The 27,118-nt window shown below is 42.8% G+C and overlaps 2 protein-coding genes across 3 annotated transcripts in view; one reads left to right on the top strand and one right to left on the bottom strand.

The window, feature by feature from the left end:
* firrm (fignl1 interacting regulator of recombination and mitosis) overlaps positions 1 to 7,674 on the top strand; it is a 29,579-nt gene extending 21,905 nt beyond the window's left edge. Inside the window, exons 21-25 of the mRNA XM_088350095.1 lie at positions 1,669 to 1,782; positions 3,291 to 3,398; positions 3,462 to 3,542; positions 4,331 to 4,477; positions 7,326 to 7,674. Coding sequence (XP_088206221.1) covers positions 1,669 to 1,782; positions 3,291 to 3,398; positions 3,462 to 3,542; positions 4,331 to 4,477; positions 7,326 to 7,523 — 648 coding nt within the window. The 3' untranslated portion in view covers positions 7,524 to 7,674. The remainder of the gene's footprint in view (positions 1 to 1,668; positions 1,783 to 3,290; positions 3,399 to 3,461; positions 3,543 to 4,330; positions 4,478 to 7,325) is intronic.
* A 1,377-nt stretch (positions 7,675 to 9,051) lies between these two features.
* On the bottom strand, positions 9,052 to 26,339 carry scyl3 (SCY1-like, kinase-like 3). 2 transcript variants are annotated; one of them, XM_088350298.1, is made up of 14 exons: positions 25,923 to 26,339; positions 23,589 to 23,779; positions 22,045 to 22,230; positions 21,863 to 21,976; positions 18,714 to 18,770; positions 18,549 to 18,651; positions 18,368 to 18,479; positions 18,224 to 18,301; positions 16,460 to 16,599; positions 16,216 to 16,397; positions 14,409 to 14,580; positions 14,246 to 14,344; positions 11,728 to 12,299; positions 9,052 to 9,399 (listed from the first exon to the last, which is right to left on the bottom strand). In XM_088350298.1, the coding sequence occupies exons 2-14, from the start codon at positions 23,751 to 23,753 to the stop codon at positions 9,340 to 9,342; spliced, it is 2,040 nt and encodes a 679-aa protein (XP_088206424.1). In that variant the 5' UTR covers positions 23,754 to 23,779; positions 25,923 to 26,339; the 3' UTR covers positions 9,052 to 9,339. The 2 variants fall into 2 exon arrangements, with proteins under 2 accessions (XP_088206424.1, XP_088206425.1); XM_088350299.1 differs by lacking the exon at positions 25,923 to 26,339 and having other exon boundaries at positions 23,589 to 23,795.
* Positions 26,340 to 27,118: the final 779 nt, after the last annotated feature.

Below are 27,118 nucleotides of genomic sequence, written 5' to 3'. Positions count from 1 at the left end.
AAAGATTATTGCAAACTAAAGACTATTATGAAACCATCCCCTGATCTAAAACCAACATGAGGGCAAATAATACACATATTATTAACAGAAAATATAGATTATCCATATGCCATAGAATGTAAGCGTGTTTTAAGCTTAGATTGAAACATTTCCACTGAGGTTGCCGATCAAATCTCAGGGGGAAGAGCATTCCACAGCTCCGGAGCCCGAATGGAGAACGTTCTGCAAATTTCTTCTTGGCTCTTGGGATCACTAGTAGACCGGCGTTTTCAGAGCAAAGGCTCCGGACCGGAACATAGGGGGAAATGAAATCTGAAAGATATGAGGGAGCAAGTCCATGCTTGATTTTGGATAATACCAACAGAACCTTAAAATCATATATTAAGATAATAGGGAGCCATTGCAGACTAGCTGATATTGCAGTCATGTGATCAAACTTTCTTCTCTTGGTTAAAAGCCTGGCTGCAGCATTTTGTACCAGCTGAAGGCCTTGGATTTGGGAGACCAGAGAGTAGTTAGGGGCGGCAGTAGCTCAGGAGGTAGAGCGCTCGTTTTAGGATTAAGGGATCCCAGTTCGAATCCCGGCTCGTCCGTGTTACATGTCGACGTGTCCTTGTGTAAGACACTGAACCCCTAATTCCCCCAATAAGCAGGTTAGCGCCTTATATGGCTGCAAGGTCGCTATTGGGAAATGTGGAGCACAATGTAAAGCGCTTTGGGAAGTCATTGACTTGAAAAGCGCTATAGAAATGCAGATCATTTCATTTCATAGTGCGTTACAGTCATCGGGACGAGAGGTAACAAACGTGTGAATTAGAATTTCTGCTTTTGGATTGGGACAGCATGGGGCGAATTTTAGCAATGTTGCGTAGATGGAAGAAAGCTGTTCTAGTCATATTCTTAACGTGTGTTTGACAACAGATCGGGGTCAAATATGACACCTAAATCTTTGACCGAGTCACTCTGGGTAATATTACATTTGTCAATGTTCAGAGCAGTTTTTGAGAACAAGTCACAGCATTTAGACGGACCAATAACTAACATTTCGGTCTTTTCAGAGTTAAGGTGCAAGAAGTTGAGTGACATCCACTCTTTTATCTCAGTGGGGCAGGCCTCCAAATTTCTACAGTTTAGTGTGGCAGATTCCTCCATCGGAAGATAGAGTTGAGTGTCATCTGCATAGCAATGGAAACTGATTATACTTGCGAATAATATCACCTCATGGAAGATTGTCAATGCCGAAAAGAAAGGGGCCAAGTACTGAACCCTGCGGAACACCACAGGTAACACTAAAGGGCTCAGATGTCATTTGACCCTATTTAACTTTGTGTGTCCTATCTGAGAAGTAGGATCTGAACCATAAGAGGACGCTTCCTGAGAGACCAATCCATTTTTCCAACCGTTCTAGTAAGATATGGTCCACGGTGTCAAAAGCAGCACTAGGGTCCAGCAGCAGCAAGAGTGATGAAGGGTGGGAGTCCATTGCCAGTGGAAGATCATTGGTTACCTTAATCAGGGCTGTCTCAGTAGTGTCTCATACACTTGTACTATAAAAATTTTACAACTTTTAGTTTTATCACGATTAAAATGATTGTAATCATCATGATTCGTGTTCTCATAAAATTTGATGTGAAACACATAACAAAGTGGACTTTGTGTGTGTTTTAGGCTCTGCTGTGCGTCGACGCTTTGGTGTTTCAGAAGTGTGCAGATGAGCTCCTCCTGGCAGCACTGGAGTTCCTGTCTTCGCTTGGGAATATTTTCATCCCGCCTGACTATCAGGTTTGTGATTCTTGCCTACGTGTTGGCATACTTCAGCTCACCGGGCTATAATAGGCAGATTCCTCCATCAGAAGATATAGTTATAATACTTTTAATGTTTGGATTGGGTTATATATACATTCATTCTGAAAATCCATTCTTTGTATTTTTTTTAATTATTGGACAATCGGATGCTACAAACGAAGTTGATGATGATCTGCATATCTATAGCGCTTTTCAAGTCACTGAAGACCTCCCAAAGCGCTTTACAATGTGCTTCACACTTACCCATTCACACACACACTCACACACCAATAGGGAGTCAGCCATGCAAGGCGCCTACCTGCCCAAGGACACGTCGACATATAACACGGAGGAGCCGGGAATCGAACCAGCGATCTCTTGATCCCAAGACTGGCAATGTCTTTTGGACAATGATAATAAATATTCTGATCTAATAATCATATGATGTAAATATCATGGCCACGTTTTTCTGTATTTTCTATATATATATATATATATATATATATATATATACCACAGCCATATCCCCCCTAGTGGGAGGTGGCTAGAGTCATTTCTGACTCTTTTTGGGAGATTGATTCAGAGGAGGGGATTCCCAGCCCCCTTGCTCAACCCAACTGCTGTGTTGGGAGTCATTAGGTGACCAAACCCCCCAATTCCAACCCCTAAATGCTGAACGCCAAGCAGGAAGGCAACTGGTACCAATGTTTAAGTCTTAGGTATGACTCGGCCGAGGCTTGAACCCCAACCTCCCAGTCTCGGGGTGGGTGCCATACCCCCAAGGCCACCGAGCTGTATTTTCCAATAGTCTTTAATCCTATGTTTCAAGAAAAAAACAACAGATGTGATCAACCTCCCCAAAATATTGAGCTTCCCTTATTGCATTTTGTTTTTAAATGCATTTTACATAGATAAATATATAGATAGTTCATCATCCCCTTTGGGAAATTCCCACTTCCAGCAGTATCCTTGTGTTGAAAAATAAAATCATAAAATAAAAGAAATAGAATACAGAAATACCCAATATAACGTGTTGATATAGAGTATTTAAATAGTGCTACGGAAAATACACACTGTCATAAAAATAGGGTAATATGCAAATGTGGGGGTGCGGTTCAATGTGGGTTTTACTCCCCCGGGTGGAGTTTAAGAGCCTCATGGCATGAGGAAGAAATGATCTCCTCAGTCTGTCCATGGATCAAGACTGTGACAGTCTTCTGTTTGGAGATGATACTGTGTAGTAGATGTAATGAATTGTCCATGATTGACCGCAGCTTGTTCATTTTGTCAAATTTAGTGATTCAAAATGGCTTTCATTCCTACAGTTTCTAAAATAATTTGATGAAAAGTACTGGATTGAAACGCTGTTTAAACAGAAACTTCAAATCAATGTTTTTTTCCTCCTCTGGACCCGCTGCATATTGTAAAACCCAATGTGGGTCAAAAAGTCTGTTCTACCAAAAAAGTACTGGATTTAAAAAAATAACGGCGAGTTCCCTTTCCAGGGTGAAATCTTCCCCAGGTTGAGCAGCCTTTTCGGAGCATTGCTGGCCGACAATTCATCCTGGTTGCTCCATCAGCACGCTTTGGAGGCTTTTGCTCATTTCGCCGAGGTAAGACGCCGGAGTCGTGAAGACGGATGTCTAAAACCATTCATTTGGCTTTTGATGTTTCAGGTCACCCACCACGAAGAAATCATCTCTGACAGTTTATGCGCGGAAGAAACGAAAACCAAGGTGGTGAACTTTCTTAGCAAGGTAAGAAAGTGGAAGTCTCTGATGGTGGAAGGTGATAGTAGATAGATGTTTTCTGTTGTGGATCAACATCATAGGCGCCGCCGCGATTGGCAGCCTTTCCAGCAGCTCCGTGTTATTTTGCTCTTTTTGTGATTGATTGTTTTAAGTGTCTGCTTCTATCTTCGGTGTTTTTTGTCCCGTTTGACAACGACACTTTAGATGACTTTCTATCCTATGGTGATGGGTTTTAACGCACAAAAATGCGTTTATTCGAGGAATCAACTCCTTGCCCTGAATAATTCTCGTGCCGGCGTGATGAGGGGGCCCTATCGTGGATGCAGAGCTGGAGCTAGCTAACCGGCTAGCGGCGTTATAAGTCTTCGGTATCGTCCGTAATCATGGTACCAAATAAGACTGAGGAACTGGCTGTGCTGGTGAAAAACAACAAAGCATACAGGGAGTGCAGTCTGCTGTGTTTTACGGAATGTCTAGCATCCCGGACACTAACGTGGAGCTTCAGCGCTGTTAGGGCAGACAGAGACACAAAAGGCTGCAGGAAGCGGAGAGGAGGCGGACTTGCTATCTACGTGGACACGAGGTGGTGTAACCCTGGGCACAAAGATTTCCTTCTGCAGGAACGTCGAACTTTTGGCCTAGCGTGTGACGTCATCCACTCCGCTGTGGCTAAACTACAACACAGCACCCCGAGGCCATCCTGTTCATCTGTTAATAAACAACAAAAGGATACTGCTGGAAGTGCGATTTTCTCTATAAGGATGAATAAAGTAGCTATCTATCTTTCCATCTAGATCGTATTTGCAGAGGAAGAAGGCAAAGAAGCTCTGTTGGAAAGAATCGAGGCAGAGGAATCCGTTTTACAGCAACACAACCACATGTTGCTTGCCCCGAGACAGCTTTCCAAGCAACTTTCTGCTCCTCCGGTCACGGATTTAGAGGTTAGTACAGCATTCCTTTGCCGTTTCGCGGTTTGACTTCCTGATCCTCAATGTATTGCGGATTTTTTACAATTAAATGGGTTCCATGGAAGAAGATGTACTTCTCGGAATAAAAGCGTCATTTTACAAGCACCTGTAAGTCGAGTCGAGTCAAGTATATTTGTTTGACCCTTAATCACAAGAAGTCTCAAAGGGCTGCACAGACAGATTACTATTACACCCTTCCCTGATCTCAAACGCGCAGATTTCTTCTTGGCTCTTGGAATCACCAGCTAAGCAACGTTTTGGGAGCGAAGGCTCCGACCGGAAATATCCAGGGAAATTAAAACGGGTCAAAATACTGTTAAATGCTCGCTCATACATAAGAAAGTAAAACAAAACAAAAATGTGAACAAAGCAGGGTCAAAAATACTCAAATCTTCTGTTTCCCGGGCACTGATTGGAGCAATCAAAGGTTCTGTATTCTCGCGAGCACAGGCCACACTGTTAAAAGGCGCAGTCTCTGTAGCCGGTTCTATTTCTGTTTTTAACACTACACAGGGCGCACTGCCCTGTGCTATCGCCGTGTTACTAAAGTACAGAGAAGCATACATGTGTGCGTATTTGGAAAATACGAGGGAAGCAAAATCGAGTTTTCTTGTGGTCCATTTCAGTTTTGAGTACAAAGTAAAACACACGGATAGAAAACTTGTCAAAATTCGTTTTTTAGCTTCCTCCGCTTGCTAACCATCAATGATCAGTGGACAGGCATTGGACAGGGGACACTCCAAACTGGTTGCCGACATAGAGACAGACAATTTTCTCACTCATCTACACCTATGGACAATTTGGACCGGCCAATTAACCTGACATGGAATGTGGGAGGAAAACCGGAGTGCCCGGAGGAGAACATGCAAACTCCACCAGGAGGTTCGATCTCATGACCTCAGAACTGTGCCGCACACGCGCTAACCACTGCGCCCCCGTGCTGCCCAGCCATCAATTCATTAACTTCAATTTTCTAACAGCTCCTCGGTTTCCATCTTTTTCTGCGTAGTGTAAAACTCATCACACCGTTGGAAACAAAAATCATGTAAAGCATTTGATGGAAGGGAAGTGAGGTTTTGGATTGAATTCACATTAGGCGGGACAACTCTGTTCATCCTCCGGTAGCACAATAACTTAAAATTGCTACGGCGTTAGCATCCATGAGTACTTCCGTAAACAATGGATGCAGTGCATGTGATGTCACTTGTCCTTGTCACTTGTCGCGTTCACACAGGAGATGGCATAGAAGTCGCATTTAGTTGGAAATGTGAACAATCTCACTAAAAACATTAAGGTTCCCCCAAAAATCGGAATTTAGCATTACGCTCTGCACTTTGAACCTAGCCTTATATACATGCCGACACTTCACCCTTTAGCGGTGATGCCGACACTTCATCCTTTAGCAGCCTCATGGTGTCCTGAGACTTTTGTGTGTGCATTCTACTCGTGAAAATACGGTAACAATCGATAACAGACAAGAAACAAACCCCATAAACACACAAATCAGGGGTAAGCACTTCATCGCACAATTGGGCATCCCTGCATTTAACGTTAAATAAAGAGCCCAGCGCAGTGGTCTTGGTAGGGCGCCCGCCCCGGGAACAAGAGGTTGCCGGTTCGATTCTCGGCCGAGACATACCTAAGACTTACGACATTGGTATTCTTTACCTCACTGTTTGGGGCTCGGCATTAGGGGCAGCCATTGTTACGTTTTTTTGGGCTGTCCGACTCTAAACTGCGTATTTAATGAAGACATTTTTCAAAAAAGTGGGTGAAAATGACGTCAACACGTCTTTTTTGGTGGCTTGTCGTTATGGCGTCGTCATGTGAAGTGTCACCGCCCCCCTACTGGTTGCATCCAAGAGGACGGCTCGATTTAGAAAACTGGCTCTTTTGGCTGGGCTCACTGAGAAGAGACAGCTCTTTATGCTCCCTAACGGCTCCTCGGATTGTTTTTTTTAATGATATATTATCAATTATTATTAATAAAACATTTTGCACCCAATTATTCAGTAATTAGTCATATCATGTTTTGCAAGAGATCCCCGAAAAAACATTTTAAATTAGAATATTCACGGATACACAGGTACAAAATAATTTTTGCTTTTTACACACCTAACAGATTTAGCCAAATAAAAACACTAACTCCTGAAAATGCAAAACAATATAATATAATATAATATATTCTATTCTTCTATTCTATTCAATATAAACTAAAAATAATACCTTTTCAGTTGCTATGAATAAATGATAAAATGAAAAAGAAAACTATTTCCAGTTCTATTTTCGTGAATTTAGACACCGATCCTCTGAGGAAAAAAAACACCAAAAATGTAAATGCAAATAAGTAAAACAAAAAGTAAAAGTGGAGCAGTCTCTAAGATTGAATTAACAACAGTACTCTCCTTTGGAGCATTCTATACCATTAAAAGGAGCCAAAATGTGCCTGTTTTTATACAAAGAGTACTTTCCTTTTTTTCTTGTCTTTTGTTTTGAACTCCATTACCACCCCAAGACCTATAAGAACCTTTTCTGTCTTTGTAAACAAGTGTGTGCACGTATTGTTGAAGCAGAACGGCAGAATTCGTCTCAGTTTATAGCAGATTGACACGGAAAGATCACGGATCATAGATAGGAAACTAGCACAAAGCATATATTAGCAGCAAGAGAGCGACTTTATTTCAGTTATCAAAGTCACCAACAACCAACCTTTATCTGTGCTGGATTTCTTTCTTTGAAGGTACTTGAAAGTGCTTGAATTTGGCCAGGATGACCGTCAGACGGTTTTTGTTTTGTTTTTCGGTTTGTGATCACGATTCAGCCGCAAGCCAAACGAGCCCGGCAGGAGAACTTCGAGGAGTACGAGCGCCACCTACAGGCGGCTGAAACGGGACTGCGGGCCCTGCGCACGCTGACCGCAGGCCACCCCGAGGAGCCTTCGCCGTCTTGGCTGCCGTCGAGACTTCGAGAGCTGCAAGCGCTTCTGAACCAGATAAGCCAGATGACGTCGCCTACCTGACTTTTTTTTATTCCCGTTTTTTAAATGTATTTGTCAGTTTTCATGTGAATCAAAACTTTCGACCGTAGTAGGAGAAATCTGCATTTCTTCGACACTGCGAAATGTTTGTCTGCCACGCTGTGCCGTGTATTAAAGAGCCTGACTTATACCAGTCGTCGCAGTGCCATCTAGTGGTCAAATTAAATACAGTACCTTTAGAACAGGGGTGTCAAACTCATTTTAACTCTGGGGGGCCACACGATAGAACAAACATTCTGTCGGACTAGTAGATAGGAGAGAGGGTGGGACAGAAAGAGAGAGAGACAATGTGAGAAACAAAAGAGATAAAATAGAAATAGTGAGAGAGGGAAAGAAAGAAATCCAAAAGAGAAATAGAAAGTGTTGTCTCGCAGGCCGGATTCAATCCCTTAGCGGGCCCGATCTGGCCCGCGGGCTGCCTGTTTGACACCTGTGCGATAGAACAAACATTGTCTCAGGGGCCGGATGAGTAGATGAAAGAGAAAGAGAGGGAGAGAAAGAAGGAGAGAATGTAAGAAACAAGAGATGAAAAGAGAAATTGTAAGAGAGGGGGAAAGAAAGAAATCCAATGAGAAATAGAAAGAGAAGGGGAGAGAGAGAAGAGGAAAGCGAGAGAGAGAGAAGGGAAAAATGGGGAGGGCAAAAGAAGGTTAAAAGCCACAGAGAAAGACAAAGAGGAACAAAGACTGAGAAAAGGGAGGAAGAGAGAGAAATACAAGTAGAGCGTCTTTGTTGGAGGCACCTGGCTTGGGCAACATCAAGTGGACATATTGCAACCTGCAGCTCGTTTTTCTCTTGTGCTTCTCTGAGTGTTGTCTTGCAGGCTGGATGCAATCCCTCAGCGGGCCTGATCTGGCCTGTGGGCCGCCTGCTTGACACCCCTGCTTTAGATCATTCTTCTTTTGCCTTTCATAACAATATCTTTATTCACTACATGATTTGTTTAAAAAAAAATTTAAAAACCTGAATAGAGAATCGAACGCTAGAAACCCGTTTTCAAATCAACACTTGTTACCCACAATTCCAACTGATCAAATTGAGAAAAGAGCATCTATACCAGGGGTGTCAAAGTCATTTGAACTCAAGGGGCCACACCATAGTACAAACATTCGGTCGGGGGCCAAATTAGTAGATTAAAGAGTTAAAGAAATAAGAGAAAGAGGGAAGGAAAAGGAGAGAGGGCGGGACAAAGAAAGAAAAAGAGAAAGAGGGAGAGACAAAAGATAAAGTCATCAGAGTGGGGGAAAAGAAAGGGAGGGATAGAAAAAAAATCCAAAGAGAAATAGAAAGACAGAAGGAGAGAAAAGAAAGTGCGAAGGGTAGGAAGAGAAAAGAGAGAAAAGGAAAAAAGGAAGTTAGAACAAAAGAGGTTAAAAGACACACAGAGAGAGACAAAGAGCAACAAAGGAAGAGAAAGAGAGAGACTCAGAGAGTGAAAGAGACCGAGAGAGAGAGAGTGGGTGGAAAAGAGAGAGAATGTCCTTCATTTTATCAAAACCTCAGACATGGCTTCGGTACTGTCGACACTTTATTATCCCCTCCCCCAAAATCATCTCATAAATTAAATCTGGAGCATACTTCACATTCATTCAAAGTGCAACAAGTCCCGCGGGCGTCAAACCTGGGACCGGATCCCTTCGGTCCGAGTCGGCAAACGAGGAACGGCCGGATCGGCTCCCTCCCCCCGCCCGTTCGATCGGCATCGATTCCTCCCCGAGTGGACTCGACAAAGGCGATGGAGAAACGAGTGGTCGGTACGTCCCAAAGTTTGTATTTCTTGGAGCCTTCCAAACCAAAATCACCCCCATCCGTTTTCATCTTCCCAGTCCAGATCGTCGCCCCAAGCGTCCGCTTCTGCCTGCGATACAGAAAAACACCTTTGAGTTGACCTTTTGATCAAGTCGGCGAAACATCTACCCACGATTGCTCAATTTGGCCTCCGTTCTAGGTTGAGCCCACTTTAAAAGGTTTTCGCTCTGAGGCAGGGGTGGAAAAACTGCGGCCCGTTGGTTAAATGCGGCCCGTCGGCTTTTTCTTCCGGCTAAAGAAAACTTGTCAAATTATTATGACAAGACATATATTATATATTAGGACAGCACGGCGGCGCAGTGGTTAGCGCGTGTGCGGCACAGTTCTGAGGTCATGGGTTCAAATCCAGCTACTGGACTTCCGGTGCGGAGTTGGTATGTTCTCCCTGTGGTTGCGTGGGTTTCCTCCCACATTCCAAAAACATGCATTTCAGGTGAATTGGACGGTTTAATATGTCCCTAGGTAAGTTGTCTGTGTGTCCCCTACGACTGGTTGGCAACCAGTTGAGGGTGTCCCCTGCCCACTGCCCGAAGATAACTCCAGCACCCCCGCGACCCTACTGAGGATAAGCGGTGCAGATGATGGATGGATGGATATAGTATATATGTACACCTCTTCACCAAGCAAAATACTACTAATAAAATGTTTTTGTTGCCATCTTCTCATTTTCTCTACAACCAAAATACTAAAATTCCATCCGTCCATCATCTGCACCGCTTATCCTCAGTAGGGTCACGGGGGTGCTGGAGCCCATCCCAGCTATTTCCGGGCACCCTCAACTAGTTGCCAATGAACCTGACATGCATGTTTTCAGATTGCGGAAGAAAACTAGAGTGCCCAGAGGAAATCCACGCAAGCGCGGGGAGCACATGCAAACTCCACACAGGAGGTTGGATCTCCCGACCTCAGAACTGTGCCGCACACGCGCTAACCACTGCGCCGCAGTGCTGCCCACAATACTAAAAATCTTTCTACAATATTCACTTTGCCGTCGCGTTTCTTCCCTGCTGGTTCACGGCAGCCGACATGAGTTTGTACGGCGTTGTCCTACGACTCTTGTTCCTTCACGGGCTGAATGAAAACCTGTGCCCCGGTGCAGTCAAAACCTCAAATACGAGGACTTTTAACGATTTAAATTTCAACTTCAAACCAATGTTGACAAAATAAAAAAAGACGTGTACAACAAAAATATCACGAGTCTCTACTGAATATTGGCATTTGAAGGAATGACTCCGATTCTTCAGTCTGTGATAGACAATGCACAATTCTTTAGAGTCATTCAAATGAGTCCAAATAGGGATCATTTTCTTCTTCTTTTTTAACCTCCATTATGCAATCTCTCTCGAACTGTTCCTGATCTGTTGTAGGAATAACTCAAAAAACCCATTTTCCACTACTCAGTGTACAAAAACACTCACATTAACCAAAAGTGACCAAAAAAATATATATAATATCTTTTGAACAAGTTTGGTGACCAACTAAATCCCGGCAGCCCGCCAACGTTTTTATACGGTATGGGAAACAATGAGTTGGCATTTCCCAGTAACGGGAAGACTTTCCTGCAACTGAAAATGGAAGCTACATATTACATCATGATGTCATATTTACCAAACACCTAAATGACTTAAAAACAAATATATTTGCGATTTACTTAAGGTCCAATAAGGTAGCCTTTCTCAGTGGTAAATTGTAACGGGAAGAACTTCCTGCAACTGAAAATGGAAGCTACATATTACATCATGATGTCATATTTACCAAACACCTAAATGACTGAAAAAAATACATATATTTGCGATTTACTCAAGGTCTAATAAGGTAGCTTTTCTCAGTGGTAAATTGTAACCGGAAGAACTTCCTGCAGCTGAAAATGGAAACTAAATATTAGGTCATGATGTCGTATTTACCCAACACATCAATGACTTAAAAACAACTATATTCGCGATTTACTCAAGGTCTAATAATTGTATGTCTCGCTCAATGCGCACACATTAAGGTAAATTGTAACAAGAAGAACTTCCTGCAACTGAAAATGGAAGCTACATATTAACTCATTATGTCATATTTACCCAACACCTAAATGACTTAAAAAGAAATACATTCGCGATTTACTCAAGGTCTAATAATCATACGTTTCAATCAATGCACACACATTTAGGTAAATTGTAACGGGAAGAACTTCCTGCAACTGAAAATGGAAGCTCCATATTATGTCGTATTTACCCACATGGAAAAAGATGAGTCGCAAAAATAAATGTACGCTCGATTCACTCAAAATCTCACTATTATATGCCTTGATGACATTTTTACAGAACGGTATTGGGGAATTTGGAAAATGTGCTTTGAAAGTCCTTAAAAGTGCTTGAATTTGGCCACTCACCTCAGCTGCACTGTGGGCGGCAAACTTGGAGGAGAGCAGGAGCGTTGCATCCTGGGAAAAGGTCCTCTGGGCGTCGCCGCCGCCGGCGTTCGATAGGAGCATCGCCGAAGAAGACATCTTGATGTCCGGCACCATGTCGGCAAACAGATCCAGTTCCGGGTCCGCTTCTCGTTGCTGCTTCTTCTTCACTTTGATGGTAAACTCGTCCCCGAGGGCTCTCGGGCCCCGACTTTTCTGGGGCCCGGCGGGCTCGGGGTCTACCGGGTCACCCGAACTCCGTTTGGGGGGTCCGGTCACTCCCGGCCTCAGCGTCTCGGCGATGGCCGGAGAAGCCTCGGAACGGGTTTCCGTGTCCTCCAAGTCATCCCAAGGTTCTTCAGCGGGTTCTTCGGCGTTTTGCGGTCCCCGAACGAGGATTCGGACCGAGCGGTTCTCCGGCTCCTCGTCCGGATCGCTCCAGTCCGGCCATTCGTCTTTCGGCGAGGGCGCCGCCGCCTCCTCTGGGCTGGAGGCGTCACTGCCGCCGTGCCGATGGAAGCCGTTCAAGTTGAGGAACGTCGGTTTGCTAAGGCCTGGAACACAAAGACATCTCGGGATCAGGTGTAAATTACAAAAAGAGAGTCCGCTCACAGGCCCAAAAATACACATTTCTGAACAGTTAAGGACCGCGGGTTGGGTAGAGCCCCCTAATCTAAAAGAATTACCGTATTTTCCGCATTACAAGGCACACCTAAAAGTCTTACTTTTTTTCAAAAGCTGACCATGCGCCTTATAATACAGTGCGCCTTATATATGGATCAATATTAAATTCGCAAGGTCTCGCAAATTACGTAACAGCTGCCGACTCGATTTTCCCCCGAACGCCAAATAGTCCGCGGTGTATGCTGGGATTTATATACCGGCGTTTCATTGGCTAACCAATGTGTCAATCATCCGTTAAATCGATCGCTATTGGCTGAAGTTATTCGGAGCCTCAGATTGGCTAGAGGGCCAAAACAAACCCTGCAATTGGCCGAAAAAGATGACTGAATAGCAAGCTTGCTAAAGTACGCCATAAAGAAACAGGATTCATTAGTCTGTATTTGCAAATAATTTACTCTCCTGGATTTACTTCACTCACGGTTGTAAGAAGACCATGATTGCGTATCATTATTGAACGTGAGTTATGCAGCTTTATATTTTCCCGGTATCTTGTTTTAGAACGATCTTGATGTTGCTGTGATGAGTTGAGTGAATTCAACTCAATTCCAAGTGTTTATTGTCATATGCGCAGTAAAGTTGCGAGCGAAAAAGAAAATAGAAACTAAGGAGTGGTTGGCATTTCTTGAATCCCAAGACTTTAACCTTCCGAATGATATTGGAAACGATGCATTTGAGTGACATCGTATGGACACCGCATCCGCACGTGTCTGAGACACGTATTTGCTTCTTTGCAAGCTTTGGGAATGTTAAGGGGGTAAGAAGTTGGACTGAACTATCTGACTGTTTTGTCCACGTTCCCATTGTAGCGCCTTATAATCCGGTGCGCCTTATGTATGTCAAAAATAGGACCAAAAACTATTTTTTTGGGGGTGCGCCCTATAACCCGGTGCGCCCTATAGTGCGGAAAATACGGTAGTTACACTGCCTTGGATTTGGACTATGGAGGAGCCATCCTGCGATGCACGCAATAGAAATAATTGTTGAAAGTCCATGTATGACAAATTCAATGGATGCATTTTGCACTTTGATTTCAGTATTTTTGTTGCGGAGTGTTTTGTCATTGATGACTTTGTGTATTTTGATATGGATTAGCTCATTTGTTCCGCTATCGTGTCCTGTACTTGGTTGTTCATGATATCGATATTAAGTGGAGAAATCTGTTCATTGATGTTGTGTATTCATTCATGTCTTTTCTTGTGCATTTGCTCATTTGTTATCTTCTTGTGCAAGTAGTCATGGATTTTATCACATCGTTTGTCTTGATTTTTTTTCATATATTACATCCTGATTTTTGGTACTACCTCATTTATGTGTCCATTTGTTTCTACAGCATATATTTGTAGGTATTTATTCATTTCATTCTACGTGTGGCAGGATTAGTCCTCCATATTGCCAGAAACTTAAAGAGACAGTGTATAAGATTTGACCACTGCATGGTGTAGTGCAACTGAAAACGAGTGCTAAAAAGCATAAGGAAGAAGATGAACTATGAGATCGAACTTTACTGTGTGGAGTTTGCATGTTCTCCCCGCGCCTGCGTGGGTTTCCTCCCACATTCCAAAAACATGCATGTCATGTAGATTGGCCTAACCAAATTGTCCCTAGGTAGGAATGAGCGAGCGAGTTGTCTGTCCCTGTGTCCCCTGCCTAATGCCCGAAGATAGCCGGGATGGGCTCCAGCACCCCCGCGACCCTACTGAGGATAAGCGGTGCAGATCATGGCTGGACGGAAGTTTTTATTTACACAGAGAGACGCAAAATAATACACACGGTCCCGACAAAAAAAAAAATCAAGATTCAACGGAAGTCTTTTTACCTGACGTGTCACCTTCAGGTCCCCTCGGGAACAAATCCAAAACCTTTGCCGGCTGCTCCATCCGAGGCGAGGAACCTCCCGTGATGTGGACGGGGGACGCTACGGTCACAAATCAAACCGTCAAGGGGGGTCTCGAACCTCTTTGCCGGCGTCGGAGACTTACTTTCGGGCGTGGCTTCCGCCGACCTGCTGAATTTGGGAGTGGAACGTTTGAAGACTTTCCTTCTCTCGCCACCCACCACCACCTGAGCGCCGAGCAAGGGGACCAGCACGGCCAGGCTTTGCAGCGTCATGGCCACCAGCGCGTCGTCCGTGTCTCGCATTCCCAGTAGAACCTGCGCGGGACGCAACTCTCGTCTCTCATTTATTGTGAAAGGGTGCGATCATCGAGACTGCCGTTATTAAAGGCACGGTCCAATGTCTTTTTCGGGCCACTTAAAGTGAACGAGAGTAATAACTGGCCACTAGAGGTCATTGTAGCGTAGAATGGAGTTGAAGCGTGTGCAATCAAAGAAGATGCACTATAACACCCAAAGGATAGAGCTTTGCAAAATGGGGATTTCTACTGCTTATTTTCTACATTTTAGCCCGTTTCAGGAAAAGCTAACATTAACAAAAACAGCTTTCAATGAGCTGCAGCCAAGTGGCCAACATGAGTGGCTAGAGAAGGAAACAGTCAGGAAAAAAGTCAAAGGCGCCTGAATCATGGGACTAAGCTTGCACGACCAGCTGTAGAAAGCAAGTGACGCTGAACAACAAAACAGGAAAGCTAAAAAAAACTATTGCGGTTAGCTGCAGCCTCCAGGTTAGCATTCACGGCTAGAGAAGGTAAAAGTGAAAAAAGTAATAGATGGCGACGCATTCTTGCGTGACCAGCTGTGAAAGGCAAGCAACATTGAAGGAAGAAGTAGGAAAAGCTAACATTAACAAAAACAGCTTGCAATGATCTGCAGCCAAGTGGCCAACATGAGTGGCTAAAGAAGGAAACAGTAGGGAAAAAAGTCAAAGGCGCCTGAATCATGGGACTCAGCTTGCACGACCAGCTGCGTAGAGCAAGTGACGCTGAAACCCAAAACAGGAGAAGCTAAACATAACTATTGCGGTTAGCTGCAGCCTGCAGGTTAGCATACACGCCTAGAGAAGGTAACAGTGAAACAAGTAAAAGATAGCGACGCAACCAGCTATGAAAGACAAGCAACATTAAAGGAAGAAGTAGGATAAGCTAACATGAACAAAAACAGCTTGCAATAAGCTGCAGCCAAGTGGCTCTCAAGAGTGGCTAGAGAGGAAATCTAAAATATGTCTGAATCACAGCATTCGCATAACAAGCTGTGGAAGCGGGTGACATTAAAGGACGAAGCTAACATTAACAAAAGCAACTAGCATCAAGCTGTCGCCTGAAGCCAAGTGGCTAAATTGAGTGGTTAGAGAATGAAAAAGAGGAAAAAAACAGTTGAAGATGCCTGAATCGCCGGACTCGCGAAAGTTCACTTGCAGGGCCAGCTGTGTAAGGCTTGTTCCACTGACAAATGAAGCAGGGCAAACTACTCATAACAACAGCACTTACAGCAAGCCATAGCTTGTACCCAAGTGGCTAACGTGAGTTGCAAGAGAAGGAAACAGTGAAAAAAAGTGAAAAATGCCTGGATCATGGGACTTGGCAAACATCACTCGCGGGCCTGTGTCACCATGTGCTAAAATTGTTGTGGAATGTAGCTAATAACTACTGGTAATGCATTAAAGCACGTTCCCTTTTTGCCATATCTCCTCTCTGCGTATTTTTTGGAAGATCTCTCCCAAAAAATCACTACAAGGACAAGCTTACAGTAACTTGCATGAGGATACCACACACTGCCTTGACCAGAAAGGTGGATTCTCCACTTCACTAAAACCTCCCGTGATCTTCATTCCTCTTATCGTCAGGAGGTAACGCTTTTTTCATTCTCAGCACGCATCGAAGGAAGGCGTACCTGAGGCAGGATCTGGATCTTCAGCTCCTCTTGGGAGAAGAACCCAGCATAAATGTGTATGTGCCCCAGCAGGACCATCCGAACGTGTTCCTCGTTGACTTTGAAGAGCTTGAGGAGCTGCGGGACCACGTGTTTGCGGTAAAGCGCCATGGACAATAGGCACTCGTCGTCGCCGCTGCAATCTGCCGCAAAAAGAAGCCGTTTTTGTCGGGCCGCCCCACCTCCTCGTTTTAGGGCGCCTTACCCGTCTTCGGCTTGAGGAGATGCGGCAGGAAGCTTTTGACTGCCGTGGGCTCGGCAAACACCAGAGAGTTGAGAAGTTTGGGGACCAGGCGTGTGGCCAGCAGCTCCTCTGGGAGGCTCTGGACTCTGTCCAGGAGAAACCTGCTCAGATATACAATAAGTTAGTCCGCCAGCATTTGGATTAAGATTCAAATTCCAATGTCTTTCTTTTAGGGTGATGCTTTTGCTACTGGGACGCGTAAATAGTCATAATGATATATTATATTTCAAAGGGCCTTTCAGGACACCCATGGTTGTGGTTCTATGGAGGGGGGGACTACGCGCTGCAATAACAGCCGAATCATTGACACACACTGCTCACTCGATACGAAGTTTCTAGCAGTATCGTGTAGACCAGACCTGGGCACTCCGGTCCTGGAGGGCCATACGTCCTGCCAGATTTTGAAGTTTGCTCTTCTTTAACTCAGGTGATACAAATTATAACCTCGTTAGCAAGCTAGCAAGTGCTCGTTAACGATACTGGTGATTGGAATCACCTGTATTGGATCAGAGAAACCTCAAAAATCATGCAGAACATACGGCCCTCCAGGACCGGAGTGCCCAGGTCTGGTGTAGACCCTTCTATCTGCCGAGAGAGCTAACTGTGGTCATTGTGATCGCTGTTTACATTCCACCGGATGCTAACATTAGCATAGCACTAAATCTCCTGCCCTCTACCATTAATAAACAGCAGCTCCCACACCCCGATGGAGCTTTTATTGTCGCCGGCGACTTTAATCAGGCATGATTAAGGACTGTACTTCCCAAATTCATTCAACACGTGGACTGAGCAATTAGGGAAAAAACACTGGACCGTGTGTACAGTAATTAAACATCTAGTTGGATCCGGCCATCTCTGTCTGTCCCTCACCCCCCTCATACACCTCCCTCCGGAGGAAAACAAAACCTGCAACAAGGAGAATACAAACATCTTCTGTTTTCTTTTATCCTCACTGTAAAATGAGAAACTGGAGTGCCACGTCCAATTTTGTTGGCACAATATGTTCAACCCATTTTGGTAACAATGACAGTAAAGGTATATTCTATTGTATTCTATTCTACATAGAATATAAAATAATAAAACCATAACAAATATATCTAAAAAATTGGGCATGTGAGGCAGTTTTCTACAGATAGGTAAGTTGGAGATGTCTTTTGAGTCCGGATTTGAAAATTAACAGGGAATCCTGGAGGTCTGGCAACAATGAGTTCCAGAGCTGGGGGGCAGAGCAGCTGACACGTGGTAAGCTTTCCCTCCTGGCTCTGATCTCTTTGATCTCCGGCAAAACGAACATCAAATGCGACAGAAATAAAATGAAAATAAATTCAAACAGCTTGCCAATATCATTTTTGCTGTGCCATGTATTCCGTTACTCCCCAAGCCTGCACAAAATTGAGTCCTTTTATTCATAGACTGTGCCTTTTAACACATTACGCCCTGTGGTCATGAAAATACGGTAATGAGAACGTGCCTTGCTTCCAAAATGACTGACAATCCCTTTCATACTAGGAGAGAGACAAGGCCTAGTTCTACCAACAGTGGACATTGCTACTTCAATAATCCGAAAGAAATGTGTCTTGGAGGACCAATTGTGTTTCTTTTCAAGTTCCTTCTTTTTGCTTCTGTCGGTACTCCAAAAATCCCAGGGGTTGGAGTCCTTCTATTTGGAACCAGGGGTGTATTTACGCGTCCCAGTATCAAGGGCATCTCCCCCAACATCCTCACTTGAAGAACTCGTTTTTTTCCTCCTCCGTCTTGAGCGTGAGGCCGTTTAGAAAATTCATCACGTCCAGGAAGTCGTTCCTGCGCAGGAGAGAGAGAGTGTCATACGACGTCAGAGCGGAGCACGGCGAGAGCGCGCAAGCTCACCTGAAAAAATCGTGAGTCAGCAGGACGCTGAGGGCGGGCCGACAAGAAGGGTCGGAGCTCAGCGGGCCGGCCAGCAGGGTCTTTTTCAGACTGTCGGACAGTTCTCGCGACACTGGATGAATTTATTATTAATATTATTAATATTAATATTCGGACGAACTCAACAAAAGACTTTCCTCACCGTAACCGTTCAAAAGAGGAAGTAGCGCCTCCAGCATGGCGCCGAAAGCGTAACAGTCCCGAGAGTGGGCGTGTTTATCCGGAGGCGTTTGGAATCCCTCCGCCTGAAACGGGGAAAAACTTGGAACCCAAAAAGTTGACGGACGGGTGCGTTGGATTTACTGACCTGCTCCTCGGGTGGAAGGCAGCTGGCGTCCCTCACGCTTTGGATGCTAGCGAGAAACTGGAAACAAAAAGAAGGAAAGAATATACACTAATGTCTTTTTTGTCCTTAATAAGATGCAGTACAAGATTTGATGTGGCTCTTCAGGAAAAACGTAGAACAAAAGATTTTAAGACTCAATAAAAGACGTATAATAAAAGAAAGACATACTTTCCCCACCCGCAATGCAGAGCAGGGGTCAGCAACCTATGGCATGCGTGCCAGCAGTGGCGCGCGAGCGCACGGTAAAATAAAGATTTTTTAATGCGCATTTTGAGGTGAAATTTAGACATTTTCAGTTGCGCGCTGTGTTATTCAGAGGCTTTACGGTAGCGCCCCTCCTCCTCTGCTTCGTGTGTCACTGTGTGTTTTAACCCAGCCAACGAAACACCTGCGTGCGATAAATGAACGAATCACAACAGCTCCTCCAAAATCTCGTTCTTTTCAGCCAGCGTGGACAGATGACTGGGGCTTTGTGCAAGATATGACCGTGCTGTTTTGTGCATTATGCCTCGAGAGCGTTGTACCTCGCACGTCAAGTGTTAAGCGTCATTACGAGACGAAACATGAACGTGAATTCAAGGACAAGTCTGGAAAGGCGGCGACATTAAAACGCGTTCTGTCCAGGTACAGCAAACAAACACAGACCCTGAAAACCTATTTCACTGCTAAAAACACCACCACTGAAACAAGCTATCACATTGCTCACTGCATGGCAAAGCATGGAAAACCATTTACTGATGGCGAATATATTAAAGGTGTGTGTGTGTGTGTCTCTCAAGTTTTGACAGTTTCTAAAATCGGATTTTATTGATGAATGGTATGGTAGCTGTCCATATCACTTGTTCGATTGTAGTTCATTGTTGATGAAGAATGGTTGAAATCATGGATGTCTACACTCTTTTCCACATGTTGTTCACATTCATTTTTTAGTTTGTTGATGAACAAGAATAGTGGAAGATAAATTGGTCAGTTATACGATTTCAATGTCTATCCATGTTCTATATTCGGACTGGTGTAAAATGACAGCTCTGTTGGATATATAAAAAAAAAATGTTGTGCCAGTCATTGATCTTGGTGTGGCACACTGATTTACAAGGACATTTGAAAGTGGCACTCCACACCCAAAAGCTTGCTGACCCCTGATATAGAGTAAAAACCAAAAAGGTCTACATCTATACATTTGAAAGTTCTGTAGCAGTCCATCTTGAGATACCCCAAGTGCCGTATTTTCTGCACCATAAAAGCCTTCGATTTTTTCAAAAGCTGACCCTGCGCCTTATAATACAGCGCGCCTTATGTATGGATCAATTTTGAGTCGCAACAGCTCTCTCAACTACGGTAAGTATCTGCCGACTCGATTTCCCCCCGTAGAAGAAGTCGTCCGCGGTGCATACTGGGAGATATTTTTCGGGTATTTTGTTTCAGACTGATGTTTCTGTGATGAGTATATTTTGCATATCTTCTATTTAAGAGTTCAAGCTTTCCAAAAATATGGTAATATATTTTGATCCCACCTCCAAATATCCTAAAACAACTGCAATATTGTTGAAAAAAAGTTAAACAAAACATGTCAGGAATAAAAGAAGGCGACATACAGTACTGTATTCTATTTTTCTAGTTTTTATTAATTGTAAAACAGCCACAAGAGGGCAGCTAAGTACCACCTGTTGAGATAAATTGTATTTGCCATTTTCAATAGAAATTTTTCCCAAACTTTTTTCCCTGATGTGCCCAAAGTATAACATTTTCAGGCCAGGATCCCTCAACCAGTGCTTCACTGAAGATTTTGAGGTTGTTTTTATCAGATTTTCTCTTTTTTTAATGACAAAAATGGACAAAATTCAAAATATTTAATTTGGTAACGCCATCCTCTGTCTGAAATCTCCATTGCAGCCTCTGTCAAGCCCCATTTGTTGCACGTGCAAGTATGTAAGATTCTTGGATGCACTTGAAAAAACTACCCTTTTCATCCATTTGGGGTTTGAGGTTAACATTTGGACTGTATTTGAAACAATTCTTTTATTACTGTTACCATTTTCACTCTAGAATAAAATAAAACCTTGAGTATATGTGTAAGATCACCCCATCTCCTTTCCTTTAGCGTATGGGCCCCGTGGATGGAACACAGAGGGTCAGAGTAAGATAAAAGTAGATGGGTGCAGTGGAAAAAACAAAACAAATGAAGGCTCTTTGAACTCAGTTGGGCAAGGTTAACACGTGCTTATTAGAGAAAATGTTATCCTCCAAAAACGTGCAATTAGAACTATACCCAGGGTAGGATATCGAGATCATACTCATATTTTATGACCGCAGTCCAAATGATTAAAATTATAGCAATTGCTATTTAAGGTAGACAAAAACACAGTGCCAGAAAACATCCAAAAATGATTCATTCGGAAAGAGGGAAATGATAACTTAAGGGGCTGTCGTAAATTCATAATCCCAAAGGTGAGAACCACCGGGAAAAGCATGTGTACGTCTGTGTGTGGAGTCAAACTTTGGTACAGTTTACAAGAACAAATTCAAATACAAAAAACATTACTGGCGGAATAGAAATGAAGAGAATGGGGTATGAGTGATACGAGAGATTGGGAATAGTGCGTCTAGAACTATGGTTAACTTGGTTGTTATTGTTGCTATTGTTATATCATAACTTATTAATATTATTACAATTGTCGTTATTATCATTAGTATATTTAATAGGGAAGATGAAGGGGTAGGGAATATCAGCATTTGCTTCTTACTACCCCTTTTTGAACATATTATGTAACATTATTTTGTTGTTGAGTTCTTGTTTTTGTTGTTTTTTATTTTAATGTTTGAATTAAGTTTTCATTCATTCATTCAAAATATATATTTTTTTTTTACTGTTTAAGGACACCTCAAACTACGCACCCTATTATTAACTTTTTAACAAAACAAGCTAGTCATATCACTAGTGAAATGAGGAAAAAACAGGACTATTTTGATTCATATCATTTTGCCTATTTTAAGTATTGTTTTCCTTATATTTTGATCTCGAAATAAGTTTAAAAGAGAGGGAAATAAGGAAAATAATCCTATTTTTGCTCATATCAGCAAAGCACACGGTGTGAAGTCCCGCATCCTACCTCTGGAGTTGCTTCGGAGAATTTACAGACGGTCTCCATTCCTCCCAGCTTCCAACGTCCGTCCTCACTGACAAACACGGAGGAGACGCAGACGTTGTTGTGGCTGGATTTCCCCTGGCGCGGTGGGCGAGACGGGTTAGCGAGCGTTCGGCCCGGTTCGAGATCCCTCCAGGTTTTCTCACCCTCTCGTGCAGAAAGACCAGGGCCTGCAGGAGGTCGTAAATCCCGGCGCAGATCTCTTCGGGGGAGAGCTGGTCCAGCAGCGTCTCCAGAGGCTTGACGCGTTCCGTCACCAGGTGGACGCCGCCGTCCTGCACCGAGCAGGACAGGAAACGCAGCAGGCAAGGGTGCCGCAGGGTCTTCAGGTGCTGGGTGGAGAAAGGTTTCCGCTCTGGGCTTAGGATTACTTTTCTTTTGTCATTGTATCAGAAATTAAATTTTTAGGGCTCATAATAGACAATAAATTAAGTTGGAAAACACACATCAGACACATACATACTAAGGTATCTAAAAGCATTTCAATAATTAATGAAGCCAAATGCCTTTTAAACTATAATGCATTGTATTTATTATATTGTCTTCTAGTTCTGCCATATTTAACATATTGTGCAGAAGTCTGGGGCAATCATTACAAAAGTTCACTCCATCCCCTTTTTATCCTTCAAAAACGTGCAATAATAACCATACACAGGGTAGGATATCGGGATCATACCAATATTTTATTCATGCAGTCCAAATGAATACAATTGGATGATTTAATAAAATTTTTCACTTCACAACTATTATTTAAGGTCAACAAAAACATGTTGTTGTTTTATGGTCTTGTGTGTTATTTCATTTGTGGCATGTTTTTCCCTTTATTTTTTCAGAGGTCTGGGGCAATCATTCCAAAAGTTGACTACAGCCCCTTTTTGTCCTCCAAAAACGTGTAATTAGAACCATACACTGGGTGGGATATCAAGATCATACTCATATTTTTTCCTGCAGTCCAAATTATTCAAATAGGATTAATTTAGTCAGATTTTTCACTGCACAACTGTTTTTTAAGGTCAACAAAAACATAGTGCCAGAAAACATACAAAAATGATTCACTCGGAAAAAGGGAAATTATAACTTGAGGGGCTGTCGTCAATTCCAAATCCCAAAGGTGAGAACCACCAGGAAAAGTATGTGTGTGTCTGTGTGTGGAGTCAAACTTTGGAACAATTTACAAGACGAGATCAAACAATGTCCAAATATTCAAGTGTTAATATTGAAATACAGAAAACAATACTGGTGAAATACAGAGATGAAGAAAATGGGTGATACGAGAGATTGGGAATAGTGTGTCTAGAACTATGGTTAACTTTGTTGTTATTGTTAAATCATAACTGTTATTATTAACATTCTTACTCTTGTTGTTATTATCATTGGTGTATTTAATAGGGAAGATGAAGGGGTAAGAAAAATAAGCATTTGCTTCGTACTACCCTTTTCAAATATATTATGTGACATTATTTTGTTGTTGAGTTATTGTTTTTGTTCTGTTTTTTATTTTAATGTTCGAATAAAGTTTTTATTCATTTCATTTGTAACTAGATTGTTAATTTCCGCGTAAGGCGCCTTTTTTGGCGTCAGCAATTTGGGGGATAACTGAATCACTTTTTAAAGAAGTAAATAGTAACTGTCACTCATGACGCACCCAACCCCGTTCATGAGAAGTAATTCCTTTCTTAAATCGAGGTACCTTGGCCGCTTTATTGACCTTATCTTCATTCCCGCGCTTGTGAACAAAGACGGAGGCGGCCCTCCCGTCCTGGAGCGCGGCCGAGAACATGGTGATACCGAAGGGAAGGCTCAAGAGCGGCTCCTCCGGCTTGCGGCTCCGCACGGCGCTGCTCTCCGCCCCCATGGCCGTCCGCCGTCCGCCCGCTGCCCCTGAGCAAGGCAGGTGGAGACCCGTTAAAAAGACAGTGAGAATTGATTTTAATCAGCGGACCAAGTGTCGGAAGAAAACACATCAAAGACGTCATATAAATCATAGCAAAAAACGATAGCGTCCAAGCTTCGACAATAGACCGGACCAGAGCCTTCGCTCTGAAAGAGCTGGTCTACTGGTGATCCCGAGAGCCAAGAAGAAATCCGCAGGTTGGAGAGCATTCTCCATTCGTGCCCCAGTGCTGTGGAATGCTCTTCCCCCTGAGATTCAATCTGAAACCTCAGTGGAAATGTTTAAATCAGAGCTTAAAACACACTTCTATTCTATAGCTTATAAATAACCTAGATTTTATGTTGACAATATCTGTGTATTATTTGCCCTCATGTAGGGTTTAGATCAGGGGATGGTGTTTTTTTTCTTAAAGAGTTTTTACCCTTCCGCTAATCGTATGTTCAACGGGAATTGATTTAGGTTATTATGTATAGTATTATTATGCCAACGGCCTATTCTACTCTAGTCTTGTTATTTACCCTATGCTTTCTTTTTAAACTATTTGATATAATTACCTTGTATTATACGCTACAATCTTTTTTACTCTATTCTTTTAAATCTATTATATTATCATTATTGAGAATTCGCGTGTGAATGATTTCTTGTACATATCATGTTCATGGTTTATAGTGGATGAATAAATAAATACAATACAATACAATAATAGTCTGTGGTTTCCAATAATCTGTGGTCTGTGCAGCCCTTTCAGACTCTTTGTGATTAGGAGCAGCACAAATGAATATGACTTGAGGTTTTTGAGTTTTTCCTTGCCCTCATGTAGGTTTTAGATCAGGGGATGGTGTCATAATAGTCTGTAGTTTGCATTAGTCTGTGCAGCCATTTGAGACTCCTTGTAATTAAGGGCGTCACAAATAAACATGACTTGACTTGACATGTTTCTGAGTTTTTCCTTGCCCTCATGTAGGTTTTAGATCAGGGGATGGTGTCTACATAGCCTGTGGTTTGCAATAATCTGTGGTCTGTTCAGCCCTTTGAGACTCTTTGTGATTAAGGGTGTCACAAATAAACAGGACTTGATCCATAGCAATTGTTACTAAGACATTGCTTGGAAAAAACAAATCTCTCCTTTTTTCTTGACTTCACCTGTGACAATGCAATTCACCATAGACAAAAAAATCCTGATCTAGACAAGTTTTAGCCAGGTTCTTTTCCATCCTGTGACAATGATTTGATCCCCTTGACGATTGGAAATCTTGGTGATGCGATTGACGAGCTACCCCAGACAAATAATTCAGCCAGGATCTGATTATTCATAGAGCATATTTTCCCTTATTATTTCAAACAATTATTTTTTTCGAAGTGTGATTTTTCTTTTATTACAATTAAGAGGAGCAAAATAGTACACACAGTTCCTTTAAGGATAACCTGAAAAGATTATCTTATATGGGGCCTACCCTGTCCAAAGATTTTTGTTTTCAAAGAAAATGACTAAATAAGGGCAGCACAGCGGCACAGTGGTTAGCGCGTGTGGAGTTTGCATGTTCTCCCCGTGCTTGCATGGGTTTCCTCCCACATTCCAAAAACATGCATGTTAAGTTAATTGGTTGGTCCAAATTGTCCCTAGGTGAGAATGAGCGAGCGAGTTGTCTGTCCCTGTGTGCCCTGCGACTGGCTGGCAACCAGTTCCGGGTGTCCCCTGCCCATTGCCCAAAGCTAGTTGGGATGGGCTCCAGCACCCCCGCGACCCTACTGAGGATAAGTGGTGCAGATAGTGGATGGATGGATGGATGACTAACTAAGCATATGCAACAGTTAATAATTTGTTACTGGGGCAGAACTATTAAAAGTAGTATTTAACTCCACCTAATGACCAATCATAGCGCTCCCCCCGAAAACGAGTTGTGATTGACGTCATCATCCCTCGACACCATGTGTCAAAATGGCCGCCCCCGGAGATTAAAAAAAAATGGCCCTTCGTTATTTACACATTGATAGTCCATGTGACGTGAAAATGAGTCTTTTGTTTCTAACAGTAAAGACAAATGTGTATTCAAACAAAGAATGCGACTTATTGGATATTAATAGCACACGAAAAGCAACATTTAGCGTCAGAAATATATATCTTTTTACCTGTTCCGACTGCGCTGGCGTCAACGAGGAAGACGTTAGCCAACCTCGTTAGTTGTCTTGCCAGCTGTTCATTGCGACGCCTAGCCGTAGTCCGGACCTCGACCAAACTACCATGTGGCGCTCTATTAAACTTTATAATTCACACGAGTGATATTAATAATTTCTTTGCGGTTTAGAAAAACAAGAAAAATGGAACGGTGTTCATTTTCACTTTGCTAACGCGCTGTCAACACAAACATTTCCGGGATAGACCGAACCATGTGATACGGGCGTGATACATTTACGATAAGAATTGTTTTCATTTTTGGGGTCAAATTTAGTCTTATACTTAAAAATAATTTGATTGAAGTAGTGAAGTATGCCATTAAAATACGCAACATTTTTTTATTGGAGAATAAACTGGGAATAAACGACCACCACCCCCCTTGTTGTAGCGTTAATGGTCTCGACTCCAGTGGTGCGAGGTGGTGACGCGTTTAAAACTGACATTTAGCATATGGGCGCTAACATTTCATTTAAAACTCTTCTGTTGTATTTTAATTTCTTTCAATATTTTACGATGAGTTTTTTTTGGTGTTTCAAATACTTTAAACAAAAGGATGAAAATAAATTACTGAGAATAAAATAAAAATTTACACTCACACCTGGTTTAAAAAACACATTATCGCCATATTATTTTTCATTTATTATTATATTGGTGGAATCAAAATTCAATCAAATTAAATCACTCCAATTTTAGTAATCAATGAAGTAAGAAATTTAATCCTGTTCGTTTAAGTCAATTTCACAGTGTCCATGGTCCAATAGACACGAACCTTAAAGGGACAGTGTGTCTTATATAGCTCATTCTCGTTCTAAAATAAAACGTCATTAATACCACGAAAAAAAACAATATTGATTTAAATAAAAACAATACATTAAGTATCATATTCATCCATTATCTGCACCGCTTATCCTCAGTAGGGTCACAGGGGTGCTGGAGCCCATCTCAGCTATTTTGGGGCAGTGGGCAGGGGACATCCTTAACTGGTTGCCAGCAAGTCGCAGGGCACACACAAGCACGGGCAGACCATGCAAACTCTGCACAGGAAGCTTCGATCTCATGACCTAAGAACTGTGTCGCACACGTGCTAACCTCTGTGCCACCGTGCTGCCCCCAAAGCACCACATATAATTGCATTTTTTAAATACTCGAA

This window comes from Urocampus carinirostris, chromosome 12 (assembly GCF_059441175.1).
Source record: "Urocampus carinirostris isolate Australia breed hairy pipefish chromosome 12, RoL_Ucar_1.0, whole genome shotgun sequence".
Lineage (NCBI taxonomy): Eukaryota > Metazoa > Chordata > Actinopteri > Syngnathiformes > Syngnathidae > Urocampus > Urocampus carinirostris.
The sequence above is the reverse complement of the archived record's forward strand: the minus strand, read 5'-3'. Positions and strand labels throughout refer to the sequence as shown.